Below are 22188 nucleotides of genomic sequence, written 5' to 3' on the forward strand. Positions count from 1 at the left end.
TCTTACAACTTGTCTTGTCGCTGACTTTTTCATGGTAGGAATCTGGTTCAGTTGAGTTCCCCTTAAGAGATGTGGTCTTCCAATTAGTTCTTGACAGTTGGGACATTCCTAACATGGGGCAATGTTACGGGCTCCCAAGTCCCCAGTTGCCAAGTCATGGGCATATTCCCACTTACCCTTATTTTAGCTAGAACCCACAGGACGATGCACTCATGTAATTGTCAACTCTGTAATTCCATTAACAAAGTTTAGGATGGATTTGTTCTTTTAACTTCCATCGGGGCCTATCTGAAATTTTAAATTTCAGATATTAATTTTTTATAATTTATATCTAAAATTTAAATTTAATTTTAAAGTATAAAATATTAATTTTTAGTTTTTTTATTTAGCTTTGCCACTTCAGTATTTTTAATTTTTTTTCTTTTCCTTCTTTTAAATCTTTCAAGTTTTGGAGACAAAGTCAATATAATGTAACGTCGATTTGGTACTCCATGTAATCTGGTCAGGCCAAGGAACATCATATTCGGCGCTTCATGTGGCCGGCGACGGTGCCATCACTGCCGCCCTCCGATGGTGGAAAGAATTTAGAGAAAAAAAAAAAAGCAAAGAGGTAGAAGATGGATAGAGAGAAAAAAATTTGTGAAAAATATAAGAGTAAATTTTGAATTTATAAGAGGATATCTTTGTGTTTTGGAGGAGGATTATGCGCTAGCGAAGCGAGCTATGAAGATCTATGATCAAGAAGCTAAGGCTAAGGCTGTTCCTAATTATGAAAAGCTCGGCATGTATGAGATTTACATCGCCCGTGCAGCTGAAATTTTTGGTGTTCCAAAAACAAGAGAAATTTATGAGCAGGCAATAGAGTCTGGTCTTCCAGATAAAGATGTGAAGACAATGTGTTTGAAATACGCAGAGTTAGAAAAGAGCTTAGGAGAAATTGATCGTGCTCGTGGAATATATGTATTTGCATCTCAGTTCGCAGATCCACACTCTGGTGCTGATTTTTGGGATAAATGGCAAGAGTTTGAGGCCCAACATGGAAATGAAGATACCTTCACAGCACATTTTGTTCACGGAATGAAATAGAATAGTTATTACGTGGAAATAGAATGAGGTGAGAATAGAATAAGTATTATGTAGTTTGGTATGATAGATCGGAATAGAGTAGGAATAATTGTTATGACTTATTACAGTGTTTGGTTTGTAACAATAGCTTTAGAATAAGAAAGGAATAGAAAATAAAAAGATAAAAATATCCTTTNATTTATAATTATTAAAATATTAATAATTAATAGTTTAAATATCAATATTTTAATACAATTTAATTATTAATATTTTAATTAAAATATTTTTTAAATATTAATAATTGGTAATTTATTAAAAATATTAATAATTTTTATTTTTATTTATACTCATTAAAAATTAAATATATTAATAATTTAATAAATAAAACATTAATAGTTTAAAATATTAAATATTTAATATGGCTTTTAACCTATTTCACAGAATTTTTATTCCTGCGGAATTGCTATTCCGTATTTCAATTTTGTACAAAACAAAGGAATGGAAAATGACCGGGAATAGAGGGAGAATAGCATAGCTATTCCCCGTACCAAACGTGCCATCAGAGAAATGTTGCAGATTAGACGGAGTGTTTCTGCAAGTTATAGCCAGGTAAGCTCGTTGTTCTTTTCTATTTTTACTTTCAGAGAACATAAAAGCATAAGTTAAAAGACAATTGGTGTCCGGTATTTAGTTCCTCTGCTTTCAGAAATGACACTTGTTTGCGCAAATGGAGATAGTAGGTTTGTCACTGTTAATAACTATTGGAATATTGATGGAAATAAGTAATGCCATGCATTATGCATTTAGGATAAATGACCAAAGTTTTCAATTGCTGCTGACTACTGAGTTCTTCACATTGTCATCAGTTATGTCCCTAGAGTAAAATGACGTAACACCTGTACTAGTTGTGTTCGTTATATGTCAGCTATCATCTAAGGACTCGATTTGGTTCATTTCTTCTACTGCTGCTGGCTACCTTGAGAGGAAGCCGTTTGTGTTACGTCAGGATATTGGTGTAAATCTATAGATGTTTCCGAGTTAACATGTGCTGACATATCAATTACATGTATTAGTATCTGATTTCATACCTGGTTCTTGCATAACCGTGAATGCTCAAGTTGAGACTTGCAATTTCTGAACTCCAGATTTTAATTCTCATTATTTCTCTTCTTCCAGGCACATGAAGTTCCATCTGCCATGTTTGGTCTTACTCTGAAGAGGGAAGACTGTGACGAGGATGGGGCACTTGAGCGAAAAAGGCAGAAGCGAGCTTTAACTCCAGAGTCAGGTCTCTTTCAGCTTTAAAGTTATTAAAAAAATTATACAACAGTGATGAGTTTCCCAGTTCCCATTTGCGGTTTAGAATACTTTATCACAGTTGATTTTGAAGATGCACATTACACTGTAACATATCATTGTTTTATGTATAACTATATTAAAATGAAGAGTTATAAGATGCACATAAACATTGAAATCTTGATACTTTAAAAAGGTTATTAGTACCAAATTTCTTTGGGATTTTTAACGATGGATTCGAATATTCAGTGGGTATTGACCCTTAGATACGAGCAAGGTTTGAGTATTGCAATTATATACTATTATTGGATTCTTATTAACTAAGTTTTTGAGCTCAAGTTTAGCTCCAAGCTCCATCCCTAAACTTTCTCTTTTGCTGTGGGCTTCAGCCCTTTTTCCATAGTAGGTCCAAACAACTGGAGCTTCCTTTGTTCTTCGGCCGTCTTCACAAACATACACGAGAACAGACATGACCTGACAATGGGATATTTTAGGTGAGAATTTAATTGGATCATTTAGAATAAAGCTGCACCATGTAACAGAATTTGTTGCAGCCAGTACAGCAAAAATGTTAAGCAGACTTGGGTCCAACAATTCTTCTTAGATACAATCTAGTTGGCAATGAGAGAAGCATTTCTTTATGCACAAAGGTCTCTATATCCTACACAATGTGCTACCCTTCTCTATCTGAATCGTTGCCGGAGGCATCATGTTCTGCAATATTTGTTGAAGCAAGTAAATCTCTTTGTACCATAGCTATTGATCAATTAAAAATTATAACGTCTTATCAAAGAAAGCTTAGTTTCCAGTTCGCATATCTGAAGTGAAAGCACCATTAGAGAGAGACGATACAGAACACATTCATCCATGCAACAAGTATGGCATTCTTCATGTACAATGCATAAAAATCAAAAAGACATTTTCTTTCATCACGAAGCTCAACACAAGTCTGGGATCCTTCTATCAAAGTAAAAAACAGATGATTGCTAAATACAGATTAACTTGGACTTCATTCTGCTTTATGCATCCATGCGGATGATACAACGGAGGCCCTCCCCACGAAGCATGTATTCAAAGGCCTTGTTGATCTCTGAGAAAGGTACTTCATGGGTGATGAATTTCTCCAGCTCAAGCTCCTACAAAAATTACAAACTGTAAGGTTAGACACCATTCTGCAATGTTCCATATGAAAAATGTGTTTAGTTTTTTTAGTTTTACATTTATCTCCTGGTTTTGAGGTCATGATGAGAAATGTATATATGTTCTATACAGCAAACCAGTTACTGGTATGATGTGTTCCATGTTAAAAATTCCTTTACATCATGCTTTCTTCAGATTTAGATTTATATGCTAATATAGAATTCAAAGTTGCTCTGTTTTCCTCAAGTTCAGCATGGAAAGAGTGAAGTAATTAAAATAATTAGGAAGGAGGCTTTACTTTGTTCATGTACTTTTCCACCACTGAAGGAAGGTCAGAGCGGGGCTTGTAGTTGCCAAAGAAGGTGCCCTTGAGCGTCCTCTCATTCAGCAGATTCATGGGATGGGTTTTAAATGCATCATCCTTATTTGGCACACCAACTAGCACAGCAACACCCCATCCCTGCAAAAGAAAACAAACAAAAACCATATCCAAAGTGTCAAACATGGTAACCACACTAAACTGCTTCATTCTGCTTTATAGCTTCTATCTAGCCAAAAACAACAGCATCAAGGAAATTACATCGTGAACACATTCAAATGCAGAAATCATGGCATTGATGCTTCCAGTGCACTCCACACTTCGATCAACTCCCCCATTTGTCATTTCAGCGAGCACCTGAAAACAAGTGAGTAAAAAATGTGATGTCTGCATGATAAGTCATACGTAAAAGAACAAATGATGCTTCCACTAACCTCTTGAACAGGCTTGTCATGGTCTTTTGGGTTCACAAATTCAGTGCAACCAAAATTCTTGGCTGTTAAACATACACAAGGAAAGTGAACATTAGAAATCAGTTAAAATTAAGGGTATTAAATCAAGAATTTCCTTCTCCACTTTACCTAATTAACTTTAGTTGTTAGCAGGAGGTGAGGTTGTTTGTAAGTGACAGTAGATTAAAATGAAGAAAATCCAAAGAACTTAAATTTATTACCTTCCTCAAACCTCTTAGAATTAAGATCAACCCCAATAATCCTAGAAGCGCCTGCAATTCTAGCCCCTTCAGCGGCCTAAGGAAGAAGAGCACAATAAGAATGTCCAAGTTAGCAGCAGCAGGGTGAATAAAAAACCATAATCTGAGAGAAGATATACTCACAGCAAGGCCAACTGCTCCTAATCCAAAAATGGCCACAGTTGAACCCTTAGTGGGTTTTGCAACATTCAAGGTGGCACCAAGACCTAGACAGTGATCATAAATATTTCATTAAACTAACAAACAAAAAGAAAAACAACAATGCTACATCAACTAACAAATGGAAAGGTTTCTTCAAACCTGTAGAGATTCCACAGCTGAGAACACAAACTTTGTCTAGTGGAGCAGCAGGATTGATTTTGGCAACACAGCCAACATGAACAACAGTGTATTCGCTGAAGGTAGATGTCCCAACGAAATGGTAAATAGGTTGTCCATTAATAGAGAACCTGGTCTTGCCATCATTAAGCATCACCCCTCGGTCAGTGTTGATCCTAAGCAGATCACACATGTTACTTTCCTCTGACTTGCAATGACGGCAGTCCCCGCATTCCCCAGTGAACACAGGAAGCACATGGTCACCGGGTTTAAGGTCTGTCACACCCTCACCAACACTTTCAACAATCCTATAAACCAAAATGAATAGAAGCATCGAGGCACATAATTAATTGAATTAGCAGACACTAGACAGAATTAGAGGCATTATCCTATGCATTAAAATCAAAACTAGTTTTTGAACTTACCCCCCTGCTTCATGACCAAATATGCGAGGGAATAATGGAGTTTGCCCCTGTAAGATGACAAATTAAGTTAGCTTTAAGTACATGGCCGATTAACATTTCTTTGCAAAGTCAATGAACCATCAAGAAGTAATTACCTTGGCTTCCCAAAAGTAAACATCGGTGTGGCAGAGAGAGGTAAAGAGGATCTTCAGACGAACCTCCATTGCCTGTGGTGGTGCCAGCTCCACCTCTTCAACCACCAGTGGCTTTCCAGCTTCCCATGCCACGGCAGCTACAATTGCAAATGACTCCCATTAATAAATAAACATATATACATCAAAAGAGCAAAGAGACGTAGGTCTTATCAAGAAAAGCAATCAAGAATCAAGACGACAAAACTACACAGGAAAGAACCCGCAGGGCATGATCATAAAAGGACAAGCAGAGAGCTTTCCCTAACTCTCGCCCAATATATTATGTAAATCACATTGATCATTATATTTTAGACGTATACAAATTAACTGTTGGTCACCAAATTTTATCAAGATGTTGATCTATGTATTTTGGAACCAAGATTAGAGTTTTTCTCTAGTACTTACGAACTTTTTGGACTGACAAGAAAACAAGATTAAAATCAATCAAAATTCAAAACAGAAACAGGACTAATTAGTCCCTATCTAAGTAAAATCCCAGATCTAAGAAAAGAAAAAAAAATGGAAAACAGAAACAAATGTACCTTTGCAACGAATGACCTGACCAGCAGTGCTTGACATATTTTCTTTGAAACTAGTAATGGGTTTTTGAGTTTCTTTAGGAATTTGACTAACTGTTTATGCTTGAGACTGGCCTGGTTTGAGAGGGTATTTATAAGTTGAGATGGCAGAAGGTGTTAGAAGGTAAAAAACCAGCAAACGTAAACCGCTGTTTTCTTCCTTGGAATTTTGTGTGTAGTGGCTGCAAGGCAACCAAACGGCGCCTTTGTATTGTCCTCTTTCCCACTTTCCACAGACGTCTGGTATTGTCCCTTCCCTAACTCTTTTTTAATTAGTATTTAGGAGGTGGACTTTAGCTATGCTACAAAAGAACTTTACATTTTATATGGCCAGTTGGCAACTGGGTAACATTTCAAACCTTGTATGTGTCAGTGTGTCAGTTTGACGCCCTATATTCTTCCTATTACTTCCCGACACGTGGTTCAAACGCTGTCAGCAGATTTGGATTTTAGGCGCCGTTAACCGAACCAGCCCTCGGACTCTCCTGTCACGGCTGACGAAAGCCTTTGTTTTTTAGTTGTAGCACATATGAACCAAGACAAGGCAAATCTCATATTGTAACGGTCGGAATTAGTTTAGTTTGTATATGTTTCTCTATAAGAGTTACGTTTATAGATAATATTTACATTGCAGTCAAATAATTATTATTGTTATTTTATTTAATCAAATAAATTTACTAAACTCGCGCTTCTTTCTTGTTATTAAAATAATACTTCATTTTGATGATTCAATTAATATTTATGAAAATTATTAATAAAGTTAGATATTGATTTGAAATAACATAGATGAAATGTGAAAATTTTGATATTAAATTACATATCTTTTGATATTTTTGTAAAATATAAAGATAAATTATAAAAGTTATTTTAAAAAATAAAATATTAAATTATAATTTTTTTATAAATATCATCTTAACCAATAATAATAATATGCGCCTGCTAACATTTCTATAATAAAATTAAGATTATCATCGAAAAGAAAATACTAATAAAAAAAGTACTGAGTCATTTTCCCTTTAACTAATAAATATGTTATATTTTAATTTTAGGTGACAATATACATATATATATATATACATATATAAAGTAATTTAAGGTGAACTTTGTTTTTAGAAAAATACAAGTAGGTGGCAACCAATTACATATATTCAGGTATTACCTAATTGGAAAAGGTTTATCGAGAAACTAATGAATCAGGCAGCCATAGTTTTATATTGGAATGAGGTGTTTCAACTTTCAAGCTACCAATTAATGTCCTAATTTATTATTATGTCCTTGTACTTTACTTGAATCGAATCTCCAGCAAGTTTAACAGGGCTAGTAAAATGGAGGATTAATCCAAATTGGCAACATAATTAATGTCCTTTTCAAGAATTTTGTATACTTATAAGGTAATAATAATAATAAGCACATTTGAAAATTTTTATTTAGAGCTATTATTTTATCAAATAAATAAATAAATAATTTTAGCATTTTTAAAACTATTTTTAATATGTCTTTACTTACCATAATAGAAATATATATGCGATTCAAAAAAACTGGCGAATTTAGAGCTGAATTTTAGGTGGTGGCGTGGTGTGTGTGGCTACCAGTGGAGTGTATTGTAGCTGATGTGGTGCGGTGAGACGAGTTAATCGTGTTAGGACATGTGGGAGATGATTCCCAACAAAATGTCTGGTAAGAAATTTAACTTCATCAAAAGTCCAAAAAGACAAGCCTCAAAAGGAAAGGCATGAATAGCCACCTCGTTTGCTGTACTGCCAATCTGGTTCAAAACAGCATTCCATCTTTAGAATGCCACTTTCACAATTGCAGCTCTTTCCCAACCAACATCAAGGGCCTCTACAATTATGAGTTATGAATGGGCAAATGGCTTACTATCTTATATACCTGTTTTTGAATTTTAATTAAAAATGTAAGGTAGGTAAGAGGATTGTTACATAGTCCGTTAAGAGTATATTTTTAAAAAATAATAAATTAATATGATAAATGAAAACTATGTGATCGTATTTTAATCTCGCTTATAAAATATATATAAAAATCTATATAACCTTGTGTCATTAATTATACTCACATGATCACAAAAATAATTTTTTTAAAAGAAAATCTGAATAGACGGTACACATATTACAGACAATACCATCTACCTTAATTTTTCCCTCTTCAAACTAATGTATATTTGTTAATTACTTGTTGATGCTTTAATTTACATAATAATTACTCTTCACATGTCGGTAATCAAGGGAATGCAGAGATAACCAGCGCCGCTGGTGGTATTCGAAATCAAGGGCTGGTCAAGCCCTGGGGCCTTGCAGTTAATTGGATATGTAGTGACAGTTTGAGTGCTGGAAACTGAATTTATTTAGTCAAATGCTTAGAAAGGGAGATGATATTGACCCCTGGTCTGGGTAGGAATTTACGCTAAGGTTACAGATTGTGACGCCTGCGTAGTGTAGATAAATCCAAGGCTAAGGGCTGCATTTTGTGTACAGGGAATTGTTTTTGTAAAAGCAGGTTGCCATGGGATGATCCTGGGACATGCGGGCTATGTCATGTTGCTGCAATAAGTATCATCCCAGATGCAACCTGGAAAAGATTGGTTAGTTTAGAGTTTGTAGCGGCACTTAGGCGACGACCACCTCCCTCTGCGCCGTACGCTGCTCCATTTCTACCAATATGGCTAGTTTTTGTAATGATTTATTCAATAATGAAAATTTGATATTAGCCGTTAAAAAAAATTACTTGTTATGTTTATGTTGGGATTATGTTACTTTTATTATACTAAAATGGTGTTCGTAGTTAGGTTACGAAAAAATTTACGAAAAATATAAATTATGTTGGAGTGGATTTTAATTTGATATTTTTAAAAGAGTTTGTAGGAAAAATTATATTATATTAGTCAACTGCATGAATGTAAAATTTTTGCTAGTAGAGGAAAAAATAAACTAGTATTAATTAAAAATAATTATTTGTTTTGGTTTCAATCACTAAAAGTTGCTCCTAAATATATGGTTTTAAAATAGTACTTAACAAAAGAAGATAATAATTTTGTTAAATATTCAATAATTTTTTTCAATTAAAAATATATTGTTTAAACAAAATGAATAACATTTGTGATTTGAAGGATTCCATTTTTGTTAGATGATATATATCAACTTTGTAGATGTAGGATTTATACTTAACTAAATGTTAAGAGAATACAAACTGTTATACAATTGTCAGCTATGTCTAACTATGGTGACAGTTTGCTCTTCTGTCATATACATTTGTTTCCATTTTTTTAGTTTTTGTTGTTGTGTTATATTGTATTACTGAACTACATGAATGTATGATTTTTGTTGGTAAAAGAAAAGATAAATTGGTATTGATTGAAGATAATTATTTGCTTTGATTTCAATTATCGAAAACTTGCATCTACATATATGATTATAAAACAATATTTATCCAAAGAAGACAATAATCCTATCAAATATTGTTAGATGTATAATAAAATATTAAAAAATGAGAGAGTGTATAACTTATACTATTGGCAGATTAAGATAAATAGTTATAGAATATAGGACAATCGTATATGTAAAGATCCTATCAATATAAAATAGTTACTAATTTCTAGTAGTATTTATTTTTTATATATAAAATGAATGGTTAAAGGTTGTCAAATTTAATTAATTTGTTTATTCAATGATGACTATGTGTTATGTATATTGAAAAATAAGTAGACATTCTTGATTTTTTTATTTTATATAATAAATTGAATGGATATTTATTAGAATTTAAACATTTATGTATAAAAGAGATGGTTAAATACTATAGATTCATGTTCATACAGAATAAAAGGATATAGACAGAAAATAATATTAAATGAATCTATTCTCTAAGCATTAAAAATTAAAAATTATTATTTTCAAGTATTTTTTACTAAAATAAATGAAAGTAAAAAAAAAAACTCTTCAAATGTAAAAGATAACGACATAGTTTTGACATAAGGTGTATAAAAAAAATTAATTCAATTGAGAATGACAACCAACTAATCAGTTATCCTACTTAAAATAGTACTTATTCAAAAAAGACAATAATTCTATCAAAGATTGTTAGATGTATAATAAAATATTAAAAAAAGATAGAGTATATGGCCTCTACTATTAGCAGATTAAGATAAACAATTGTAGAATATAAGATAACAGTATAATGAAAAGATCCTATTAATATAAAATAGTTACTAATTTCTTGTAATGTCTTTATGTATAAAATGAATGATTAAAGATTGTCAAATTTAGTTGATTTGCTTGTTCAATGATGATTGTGTGCTATGCATATTGAGAAATGAGTAGACGTTCTTGATTGTTTTTATTTTGTTCAAAGAACTGAATGGATGCTTATTAGAATTTACACATTCATATATAAAAGAGATGTCTAAATATTATAGATTCAGATCCATGCAGATTAAGAGGATATAGATAAAAAAATAATATATTACAATTGATAAATATTAAATAAATCTATCTTTTAAGTATTAAAAGTTAAAAATTATTATTTTCAAGTAATTTTTACTGAAATAAATAAAAAATAAAAACAAAAAAACTCTTCAAATGTCAAAAACAACGTAATTTTAACATAAAGTCCAAAAAAAATTAATGCAATTGAGAATGACAAATATCAATTAATTGACTCAATTAATTATCTTATTTTTATATATATTATAAATATATATATGTATTTATGTAATGTATATATATATTCTTATATATATATATATATATATTTAAAATTACAGACGCAGTTTGAATTTTTAAATTAGATGTTACTTTCAAACAAACAGTCATGTTAAAGTAATCATTGAAGCAGCAAACTTGGCCCTTCTTCGAAAGAAAAAATGAAAAACTTTGGTTTGAACATATTGGAAGCTCTATACACTACATCAATATTTTCACAAGAACCAAAAGAAAAAAAGTCTTTCAATATTCCCAATGTTGATCAACGAGGATCCTTCACCAAGGTAAGTATAAATAAAATCATAGAAATATTAGGCAACAATCAGTTGTCATTATAGTATCCTGCCATCTTTGCAAAGCATTTTACATAATTTTTTTGAGATCCATTATCTACTTCAAGCCACATCGCTCTTCATCTCATGGAGTGCCTACCAGGAGTGGAGGGCTCCTCATTATATTTGCACTATTAGCTGCAAAAATTAATATATTATTAGAATTTACAAGTTCAGATCAATGAACATTAATAAGTTGAAATGAGACATTTGTCCAAATTACCATGAGTTCTGCTTTCTCTTGGAGTTCCAGGAGCACTACAGTTTCTGCTAGCCCAGCCAGACGCCGGACTAGCTGCTCTTTCTAGTTGTGAAGCAGGACTGAAACTGTCCCTATTATATATAGAACCAAAAGATGAACTTAAAGACAAGAAGACAAAAAATCTTCAGAATAAAAACTTGGAGCTCATCTGGCATTGTTAGCAACTCAAAGCAACAAAGATTAAGAGACATAAAACTCTTTTTGTTTTTGATCCGAACCTTGCAGGACTCATTGATGCATAAGGATGCCAAGCCCAGTTACGCATTGGCGTTCTCATGCCATCATGCAATGGTGTACCTGTAAAGAAAGCATTGGACAAGTCGTAAGTAAGCTTGCTATTTAGCCCCTAATTCAAATAGCAACTAAGTATATAATTTTACAATGCAAGCCACACGCACCTGGTTCTCTCATGGAGTCATGCACACGCATTGGAGTCTCGCTTCCAAGACCATATAGGGGTGCATCGCTGGCAAAATAAATAAAAGTAAGAATTAGTTCTCTTCCACTATATGTAAAGAGAAGGAGAGGGAGTCGAAACGAGAAACAAATTGTTACCAGCCTGGCGTTGTAACATTGACTTTATCAGAAATTTCACTACGACCCACTGGCCATTCAAAGGGGCAGAAACCACAGTCAATATTAGCAATATATAAGACAAAGCTGGCATTCACTTTAAGTACAGCCTCAGATTTTAAGTTTCATGGTCAGGACTCAGGGTAACTGGAGAAACTTGCCTGTTACAATCCTCATCTGAGACTCCAGTTCAATTCGGACTGACTGACCTTTAATGTCTACAACACGACCACGGGATCCCTTGTAGTGACCCTTGCAAATTTTCACCATGGTACCAACAATGGAATCATGGCCTCTTCTTCCACTTTGATATCTTCTCTCATCTGAAGCAAAAGCAGATATAAAATCAGCTTTGAGCATATCCATCATTCGTTAACCACGTCAAATAGATGACGTGAATTTCAACTGTCTAGGCATTCACAATAGAGTTTATATGAGGACCTCTTCTAATTTGTGGTCTCCCTGGGGATCGGGGAATGCAGGCAAGTGATCTTAAACTTGAAACTCGTGAGTCCATGACACCACCCTGCAATATAAATGAATCAAAACATGAGGACATTGATATGCGGTTACTGCTTTGGCAATAGGATAAAAAACTGATCTGAAATGTCTTTACCCTTATGTCACCTCTGGCATATAAACCCCCCAAAAGGGTACAGGACTTTGCTTTAACACAAAAAAAGCCTCCGTGATCAATGTTTTTGCGATCATGGATGCTTATAAATGTGTTCAACTGGTCCTAGTTTTCCCTAATAGAAGAATAAAGTGCATTGTCTTCAATGTAAACAAAACAATTACAGTAAGACCAAGTCAACGCTAGAATAAAAGAACTCACTTTAAATGGCCCCTCAACAATCCTCGCAATGTCTTTAACAGAGATTCTGTTTCTAAATCTGTCTTCTGTAGTTCCCATCTTCTCAATCTTGGAATTGATATCTCGGTACATTAGAACTTCGATCTCAGCTCGCTCTGGAGTTCCTTTCAGCACCTGAAGGAAAGTGATAAAAGTAGTAAATCCAGAGAGAAAACAAGGAACATGAAGAGAAAAAGAGTGACGAATGTTGAAAATTACTTACGTGATAAGCTTTTCCATCCACCCGTATGATTATGCCAAAGCTGGAATCACTGCACCACATAATCAGCGATGAAAATAATTTGGTCGGAAAGAAACTCAAGTCAAAACCATTACGATGAATATAATTTCAGTTTGGAAAGGCCGTTTCAATCAAAAGCAATCAAGATATTAAATCTCTGAACTTCATTTTCAGAAGAATTGTGTAGATTATAAGAATGAGGAAAAAGGAAAATTAAATAACTTAAAACATGGGCCTACTTGAGCAGAACAAGATCATGTAACTGATAGTCCTTGTTTCCGTTGTTTGTAGAAGTTACTTCGCTGCTTTTCATAACACAGTGAGCAAATACACGGATCTGGATGCAACATGTATAATATGAACTTGATAAGTATAGAGATACCAAATTAACCAATGATGTTCAATTCTCTCTTCTGGAGAACTCAAGGAAATTGTGAATTACCTCTTCCATGGATGCATCAGATACAATGACAAGAACACGACCCTCAACTTTAGTAACCATACCAGTTGCACCTTCTTGAGTACCAGAGACAACCTTCACATGATCCCCAGTCTCAAAGAACTTGCTAAGATCTGTAACATTGAACGTAAGAGTTTCCTGCAGAAGGTTGGCATCAAAATGGTAATTTTCATGCCAATTTTGCATAGTTTATCATCGGTTGGTGCAAGAATAAAGTTCAAACAGAACATACCGGCAAATCCTTGATATCTGGTCTAATACAAGCATACTCGTCCTCTACCTTCTCAACGATTCCCCTCATATTTTTGAGATCGCCGCTTACTACAAGAACCTTATCACCCTTCGAGAAGTGTTCCGTTTTTGTATCTCCAGATAATAAAGAATTGGAAAAATTTCCATCTCCATTCTCCCCTGGCCTTAGAAATCTTTCAAGCTCATCGAAGCTTGGCTGTATATTATGATAACTAATTGATTTCATGGAGACTGATTTATACAGAAAACCATCTTTGAACATCATTCCAGCAATTTTTTCGAAATACTCTCCGGTGAAAGGATCACGCTTTCGCTCAACATGTATGTTCTTTTCTCTGATAAACAGACCACAAACGAAACCAGCAAAAATTTAGTTAAAGTGTGTCTTACTATACTACTGTTATCCAGAAAGGATTAAAAAAACAGATAATACCTGACTTCAATTATGTTAATTAACCTAGGGGGGGGAACAAATGCTTTCTTCACAAATTCCACACCTGCCTATGTTGACAAGAAACGAGAAACATGGTTAAAATCCTTCAGGGAAATAATCACTAGGAATTCTAGCTACTCTTAAAGCAATATTTTGTCAAGCTACGACTATAAAAAGTACATATAACTAAATGATATGCCGCAAAATCAGTTTAGTTAGATTTGAACCAAAATCTAAGCAACATGTTAATGCATGCATTACGTAATCGACAAGGTCAAGCGGCAAAATGCAAGCAGTATCCACCAATCAGTACATGACGATTTGAAAATGTTTATCTGGTTCTCATTACAATATAATTTTGTAGTAATTAATAATACATTTCAACTGATATTTGACCAAAACCTAGCTTACTTCAATAATTTAATTGAAGTCACTAGACATTTACTCAATAAAGGAGCAAAGAATGTTTACCAATTTATCAGCTAATTCCTGTAAATCAATCCGTGGAACTAGCTTCACCGTAACTCTCTGCTGCATATCATCAACATCTGTAACCTACATATACAAAAGAAAGCTAATTAAATGATGAAAAGGAAAAAAAAAAAAGCGACTGACTGTTGCACATCCTCATGCAAGATGATAGATAAGATTTTTTGTACTTTTGCAAGGTCTCCTTTGTACGTTCCAATCTTCATTCGTATCCAGGTATCTTTGGATATATCAACGGGTTTGCTTTTAACTGAAAGAACACCGGCCATTTCTTTTAGGGGCACAATCATTATCTTCTTGGGATTTAAATATCGAAGACCCTTGCAAGCCTGAAAAAAAAACAGTGAATTAGTGCTAAATAAAATTCCCATGATAATATCGGGGAGGAAATGATTACATTACATACCTCCATCACATGTGCTTCTTTTTGTGCCTCGATATATATGTAGTTTTTGAGATTATCAAGGGCTATGGCAGAACTAATTTGCAATTCAGTTCTATCGATTGACTTTTGCATCAGGCAGACAGCAGCTTCTCTCTCATGTCCAATCTAAAATGAATAACTCAAAGCGTTACAAATGCAAAGTCATACGTAAATGATCATAGAAACAGAATAGCTTTAAGTCAACATGATAAGAAAACCCCATACTTCACACTTAACCAACCACAATTTTGGATCCCTAACGGATGGCAGGAGTGCTTGCTGTTCAACATGTGTGGTTTCTTCACCATAACCTTCATCATACTGTTCTGGACGACTTAAGGAACCATATTTCTCTTCAATTCTTCTTGCCATCTCTTCAACATCATCTTGATCATCCTCTGTTGGCAGGAAAGGACGGCGAGGCATCCTTTCTTTATTTTCCTTTGGTAATTCAGTCACATCATCATCTATAAAACCTGCATTAATTCCAAAATCAATTTTAAGCTAGGACAGATCATAATGGCTCCTAGAATGTTCGTTTGATGAAAGTTCACTTTTTTTCAGATACATCAAAATTAAAACAAAGAATACGACTACAGCTATATACGCCTGAAACAATTTCAACAGTAAGTTTAAAGGGATAGGAGATGGGATAAGAGGGATAAAAGCAATAACTAAAATTGTGCAGCATCTTATAAATTAAAAGAAGACTGTTAAACTGAACTAAATTAAAGAAAGGTTTGACATAGAGATAACAATTCAATGACTGACGTAAGAAGTACTAGACTCATCTCCAAATATTAACGAGGCATATAAGAAAGAAAGTACATTTATACTGATGCTATCATGCTAGCTATGCTTCATCATGCTAATTAATATTTTTTCTAGTGCATTCTTTTTTGAAAAATCTTTGAGAGACGCAATAGAAAGATTAAATTTTTCCTTTTTTTTTTTTGTTGGTTCCTCAAAGTCCTAAATTCCATCATCTCTATTCATCTATACTTAAAAAAAAAATGCTTCAAATATTAAAAAATTAGATTACAAATGGTCTAAAAGGAGTGTAAAAACCGAAATTAAATTCTCAACTAAAACTAACTTGATCAAATATAAGATCTCACTCAGTTTTATAAAATCTCAAAACATGGCAAATATGGAGTACTAAAAATTAACAAGGAATGGTACATATTTTGCAAATGAAGTAATCTATGCAACTGCATTTTAAATTTGATGAATCATATCATTCTCTCATTATTCATGCACCTATAACTAACCCTTTGAAAGAGATAAGTCTCTCATCCCAGGCCAAAAGTATGTTACATTTTATTGCCTCAAAAGTGCTTAAAAAAGCAATCCTTAAAACCCCCAAATTTAATCTCTGGTTTCTGAGCACTAAATTCAACCATGTTGCAGACACTCAATGAATATTCATGACTAACTTATGAATACGAATGCCTGATTAATAAAGTCAACTAACTGTAACTAGTATAAATAACCAAGAAACAAAGTTTTCTACAAAAAAAAAAAAAAAAGGAAGAACAACAATTAGGTTGAAACATATCAAATGAAATCAGATTATATCTAGTAAAAGTTAAAAATGTCATAATATTTCATATTTTCTTCACTTATTAATTAATTTGCTCTATAACCCTAGAACCCTAAAATTTACTATATCCATCCTGAAATTTCTAAAATAAAATCCAAAAAAAAGAAAAACCTTGAGAGTTTCCTACCATCCTCAGCATCGTCCTCATCATCCTCGTCCTCGCCACTATCAGCTTCAGCGGCTATATCGTCAAGGAAATCCCTAACGGACGATCTCCTTTTGCGTCTGCAATAATCCTCCTCCTCATCGTTATCATATTCGTCGTCTTCTTCCTCTTCCTCTTCCTCCTCCTCCTCCCCCTCATCGTCACGTCTCTTTCTTTTCATATTTACGTGCCGGCCACCGTTGCTTTCATAGCCATCATATTGGTCTCCGACCTGATCATCATGAGACGGTTCATCATCTTCATGGGTGTTGTTAGCCCTTCGACGGGGCATGGTTGCAGATCAACTTACGGCGAAAATATATTGCGAATGAAGGAAAGAAAACAGAGAGATAACAAACTAATGGGTTTTATACGAAGAAATTGAAGGAAGGCTTATTCTTCTTTGTTGATGAAGGAAACCTAAAATTTCTGCATGCATAAAAGCGTTTCTGATTTTGTCGTTCCGTTTTCCTTTTGTAATCTGGGGTGGGTGAAGCCGCAAGGCTCAATGTTAAAGGCTTAAGCCGAGTCTAAGTCATTTGGGCTTACGATGGAATAATTTTCTCATACTTATGCACAAGCCCAAGTTTTATTTTTATTTCGATTTTCATGGGCAATAGGCCCAAACAATTAAAAGGAAATAAATTCCTCTTCTAACTTTTCCAAATATTATTAATTGAAAAAAACATGATATTTAAATACATTTTTAAGTTAATTTTTTAAAAAATATTTTATATTACGTTTATTTTTATTTTAAATTAAATAAATTTTTATAATTAATAATTAATTAATTATTATTAATCAAAACATCACATATCATTTTATATCCACAAGATAATAAGATGATGTAAATATGAAAAGTAAAAAATATCACATGATGATATTATCATATCAAATTAATATGTTATTTTATTATTAATTATGATATATAAGCATGTTACATTATCGTTAATTATAATATGATAATATGTCATGTAAATATCACATAATATAAAATGATAAATGATATTTTGAATAAATTAATAATTAATTATAAAAAATTTATTTAATTTAAAATAAAATTATAAAAACTTGATTGAATGTAATAAAAATATAAAAATTTATTGAAATTTTTTTATTTAATTTATGAGTTTTTTAGATATTATATCATTAAAAAAATATTGAATTGCATGACCTTTCCACCTGACGTGGCAGGATCAACGTCAGCACTTTACGCCTCTCTTCAGCTGACATTGCTGTTTGGTGGAGGACAGCTTGGTGTATGATCAATTAATTAAAGAATGAAAGGAACATGGGTGGGTGAAAGAAACGGTGGTGATGTCAATGGCATACGTAATGGGGCCGGCCCTGCAGGTAGAAGTACTCTCATTAATCATAAAAAACAATAAAAAAAAAACTCAATTACAAGTGCCCATTTTGGCTCAATTTGTAGAGCAGCTTGTATATTTTAGAAATCAAAAACTTAAACTCAAACTTTTGAAAATAGCTTTGAAAGACCAAAAAATAAAATTTTAAATTGAAACTTGGCATAATGTTTAAATAAGTTTTTAAATTATTTAAAAATATTTAAATAAATTTTTATTTTTTTATTATATTCAATCAAGTTTTATATTTTTATATTGGGTCAAAAAAATTTTATGATTAATAATTGATTAATTATTATTAGTAAAAATACTATTTATCATTTTATATTTATATGGTATTGGCATGACATTATGTGAACGGTGAAAAATACTACATGATCATGTTATTATGTTAAATTAATATGTAATGTTATCATTAATCATAATATGTTAATATATCACATCATAATTAATTATGATATTTTAACATATCATGTCAGTATCACGTTATAAATAATACTAAATAATATTTTTATTAAATTAATCATTAATTATAAGAATTTATTTTATTTAAATAAAAAGTACAATAACTTATTTAACTTAAAATAAAAATGTAAGGACTTGATTGAATACAATAAAAGTATAAAGATTTATTTAAATTTTTTTAAATAGTTTAAGAGTTTATTTGTACATTATGCCTTGAAACTTTTATAAAATATTGCAAATGGGAATTACATACATGAGTTTAATTTTTGACATAATATTTAAAAAAAATTTAAACTATTCAAGAATAATATAATTTTTTTATATTTTTATTTTGCTCAATTATTTTTTATTTTTACTTTGAAATTAAATANTTATTTTGACATAATATTCTAAAAAAAATTTAAACTATTCAAGAATAATATAATTTTTTTATATTTTATTTTGCTCAATTATTTTTTATTTTTACTTTGAAATTAAATAAATTTTTTATAATTAATGATTAATTAATTAATTATTAAATAAAATATCACTTGTTATTTTTTATGTCACGTGATGTTGATATAAATGACAAAAATGTTAGTAATCATATTACCATGACATATTAAAATATACATCATAATCTATTATAATATATTAATATCACATGACATAAAATGATAAGTGATATTTTTATTAATAGTGGTTAGTTTACTATTATTTATAAGAACTTTATTTTGTTTAAAATATATATATATAGATTTGACTAAACACACAAAAAAGTAAGAATTTATTTAAATTCTTTCAAATAGTTCATAACCTTTTTAAAGCATTATACCTTAGTTTTATTTAAAACCTAAACTAAATTTTTTTGATCATGAAAAATATATGCACCTATCATTTGCATATTAACTTTTTTACAAATATATCTTTTTAATGATTTTTTCTTTTTTAGTGCCTCTCTAGACTAATTATTATGTAGTTTTATGTTATGTGCCAGCTTGCATTTGTTAATGATAACATTTGATCCTACGTTATTTTATTTGTGCATAATTATAAATCATGTTCCCTAATTAACAAATGTTAAATGTCAACATTCTCAAGTTACGTTTAAAAAACAAACATATTTTATAGAACCAGTGCTTTCTTCAAATTAATATCTCCTTAAAATTATAATTTATTAATGTTTTGTGAGTTGTGATGACTACTTTTAAATTTCCCAAGAGTTCTCTTGGTTTTTCTACTTCATCTATTTTCTTGAGGCTATTGTTTTTGTAATAATTTATTTTCTTCAAAACTTTCATATAAGATAATACCAAGAAAAGGTAAGAAAATTTATGGATTTTCTCCATAGTTCTATCAATTGATTAGTTTAGTCATATATTATAGTAATGAAATTAGTGGCATAAATTAGAAATACATAAACATTTTTATCTATTGTCATGTAGTCTAACCATTTAAATAAAAGAAAATGAATTTTAAAATTAATTTTTTTGAAAAGCAAGCTAGAAAGAATCCAAATGTTCGTTAAGAGTATTTCCTTTTTGGTAATGAATAGGAGGGTGTTTCAGACCATAAAAAAGAGGTAAGCGGAGGAATTTCCTTTTTTATTAAAAAAGAAAAAAGGAAAAAAGCAAATTTCGTAGTAAAAGAGTGCCGTTATAAAACGAGCGCACACCTTAGCTTGCTCTCTACTTTTCGTTGGGTTAAGCTCTTTGCTCACTCTCTCGGTCTCCCTCGCGCTCTCCCTCTGTCTTTCGCTTCCTCTCTCGCGGCTCCCTTCTCTTCGGGTACGATTCTTTGGTTTCTCTTTCTCTTTTTCTTTGTAATTGAAATTCTTGTATGTTACATATACCAGTTGATTAGAGGTCATCCATTTGATCTGTGACTCTTTTGTTTTTTTTGTTTTTTGTTTTCTTTGATTTTGCGATTTAGGGTTTTCAATTGATTTAGGTTTTTTTTTTATTTGAATGAATTGATGTGTTGTTTGTTAATTCTAATGATACGGGAACCTTAATATGTTGAAATCAGGGTTCAATCTGTACGCCAAATGACTTTTGACCTCAGTTGGGAACAGCCGCCATCGTTTCTTTGCTGTGATTTTGGGTTTATGAGCCGTGGGAGGCTCTGTTATTGTTCTCAAAAGATCTCTTTTAGGCATTGGACTTGGCCCGTTTTCTACGCGTCAAGTATTATTTGATCCTTTTTCTTTTTTTGGATTATTTGTTTTGGTTCTGCTGCTTTAGTCTAAGCAGAATCACAACTTCCATATTCACTTGCTCGTGAATTTAAGTTGTTTATTATTGGACATTGAGACTTCAAATTTTTGATGGGTAAAAACTTGTTGGCTCCGGGGTTTCGATTTCACCCCACTGATGTTGAACTTGTTAAATATTATTTGGAGAGGAAGGTATTGGGCAAGAAGCTTGCTTTCGAAGCAATTGCTGAGCTTGATATATACAAATATGCACCCTGGGATCTACCGGCTTTCTCTTGTTTAAAGACAGGGGATCTGAAATGGTTCTTCTTTTGTCCCATTGAGAAGAAATATGCCCGAGGGGCTAGATTTAATCGGGCTGCCATGTATGGTTACTGGAAAACCACTGGAAAGGATAGAACTGTTACATACAAAGATGCAGTTGTGGGGATGATAAAAACTCTAGTTTTTCACCAAGGTAAAGCTCCAAGTGGGGACAGAACAGATTGGGTAATGCATGAATATAGACTTGAAGAAAAAGAATTGGCTGACAGAGGGGTTGTTCAGGATACATATGTGCTTTGTGTTGTTTTCAAGAAGGATGGTATGGGCCCAAGAAACGGTGCCCAATATGGAGCACCATTTAAGGAGGAAGATTGGAGTGATGATGAGGATGTAAATTTGGTTGGCACTGGCTTTCTTTCTGGCATGTCTACGCTAGCCGTCGGTGGTGCTAGTAGCTCGTGTGTCCCGGAGAACCTTTGTGCTGGAGCATCTGTTGCATCAAGTGGGTTGTATACTCTACCTCGAGTGGTTCATACTAATGCTGCTGCTAGTGTTACCACTGATATTGATTGTAATGCTAATGCTGCCCCTACAGTTGTGGATGCTCCTCAAGTTCCGGTGGTTGTTGATAAGGCTGTTCCTGCATCAACGGAGGCTCCTCAACTTGCTCAAGGTCCTCAGGTTCAAGAATCAAATGATGACATTGTATCAATGTTGGAATTCTTCAGAGAAGATGATGCATTCATTATGTATGACAATGGTCAAGTGACTGGTACTGCTAATGATTGTTTCTTCGAGGCTCCTCAAGTTTCTGATGATGATGATATTTCATCCATGTTGGCATCCTTCACGGAAGACGACAATTTGAACTGTGTGTTGTATCCCTTTGAATAAGATGCCACAAAATATATACCCCTTACATATAACAACTAGTCTGCATTTTAATGTTCTTGATGAGTTATTGTGTTATTAGGAAAAAATTTTCAGTTGTGTTGCTGCTGCTTGGTTTATCATTGTACTATGTGGGTGTTTAATTTGAGAATGAAAGTTGTGATGACTACCTTTTGGAATATGTCCCTTAATTGTTTCGCTTTGG

The 22188-nt window shown here is 32.5% G+C and overlaps 3 protein-coding genes and 1 long non-coding RNA gene across 4 annotated transcripts; 2 read left to right on the forward strand and 2 right to left on the reverse strand.

Annotated features, from left to right (window-relative positions):
- Positions 2249-3217, forward strand: LOC108663125. Its single transcript, XR_001929092.1, has 2 exons — positions 2249-2353; positions 2751-3217. It is a non-coding gene; the product is annotated as an uncharacterized LOC108663125 (long non-coding RNA).
- LOC18611831 (alcohol dehydrogenase 1) lies at positions 3121-6316 on the reverse strand. The gene is made up of 10 exons (XM_007048282.2): positions 5991-6316; positions 5410-5546; positions 5276-5322; positions 4833-5158; positions 4656-4738; positions 4494-4569; positions 4255-4316; positions 4082-4177; positions 3800-3961; positions 3121-3497 (listed from the first exon to the last, which is right to left on the reverse strand). Exons 1-10 carry the CDS (start codon positions 6025-6027, stop codon positions 3381-3383), a joined length of 1143 nt encoding a protein of 380 aa, XP_007048344.2. The 5' UTR covers positions 6028-6316; the 3' UTR covers positions 3121-3380.
- On the reverse strand, positions 10997-17070 carry LOC18611832 (putative transcription elongation factor SPT5 homolog 1). Its single transcript, XM_018117041.1, has 19 exons — positions 16788-17070; positions 15283-15533; positions 15040-15183; positions 14804-14962; positions 14616-14699; positions 14145-14212; positions 13692-14046; positions 13442-13597; positions 13239-13336; positions 12982-13030; positions 12741-12893; positions 12522-12644; positions 12347-12431; positions 12067-12228; positions 11888-11936; positions 11731-11798; positions 11551-11629; positions 11294-11403; positions 10997-11208 (listed from the first exon to the last, which is right to left on the reverse strand). The coding sequence occupies exons 1-19, from the start codon at positions 16984-16986 to the stop codon at positions 11156-11158; spliced, it is 2445 nt and encodes an 814-aa protein (XP_017972530.1). The 5' UTR covers positions 16987-17070; the 3' UTR covers positions 10997-11155.
- LOC18611833 (NAC domain-containing protein 82) lies at positions 20286-22164 on the forward strand. The gene is made up of 2 exons (XM_007048284.2): positions 20286-20400; positions 20642-22164. The coding sequence occupies exon 2, from the start codon at positions 20940-20942 to the stop codon at positions 21984-21986; it is 1047 nt and encodes a 348-aa protein (XP_007048346.2). The 5' UTR covers positions 20286-20400; positions 20642-20939; the 3' UTR covers positions 21987-22164.

Source organism: Theobroma cacao, chromosome 1 (assembly GCF_000208745.1).
Source record: "Theobroma cacao cultivar B97-61/B2 chromosome 1, Criollo_cocoa_genome_V2, whole genome shotgun sequence".
NCBI lineage: Eukaryota > Viridiplantae > Streptophyta > Magnoliopsida > Malvales > Malvaceae > Theobroma > Theobroma cacao.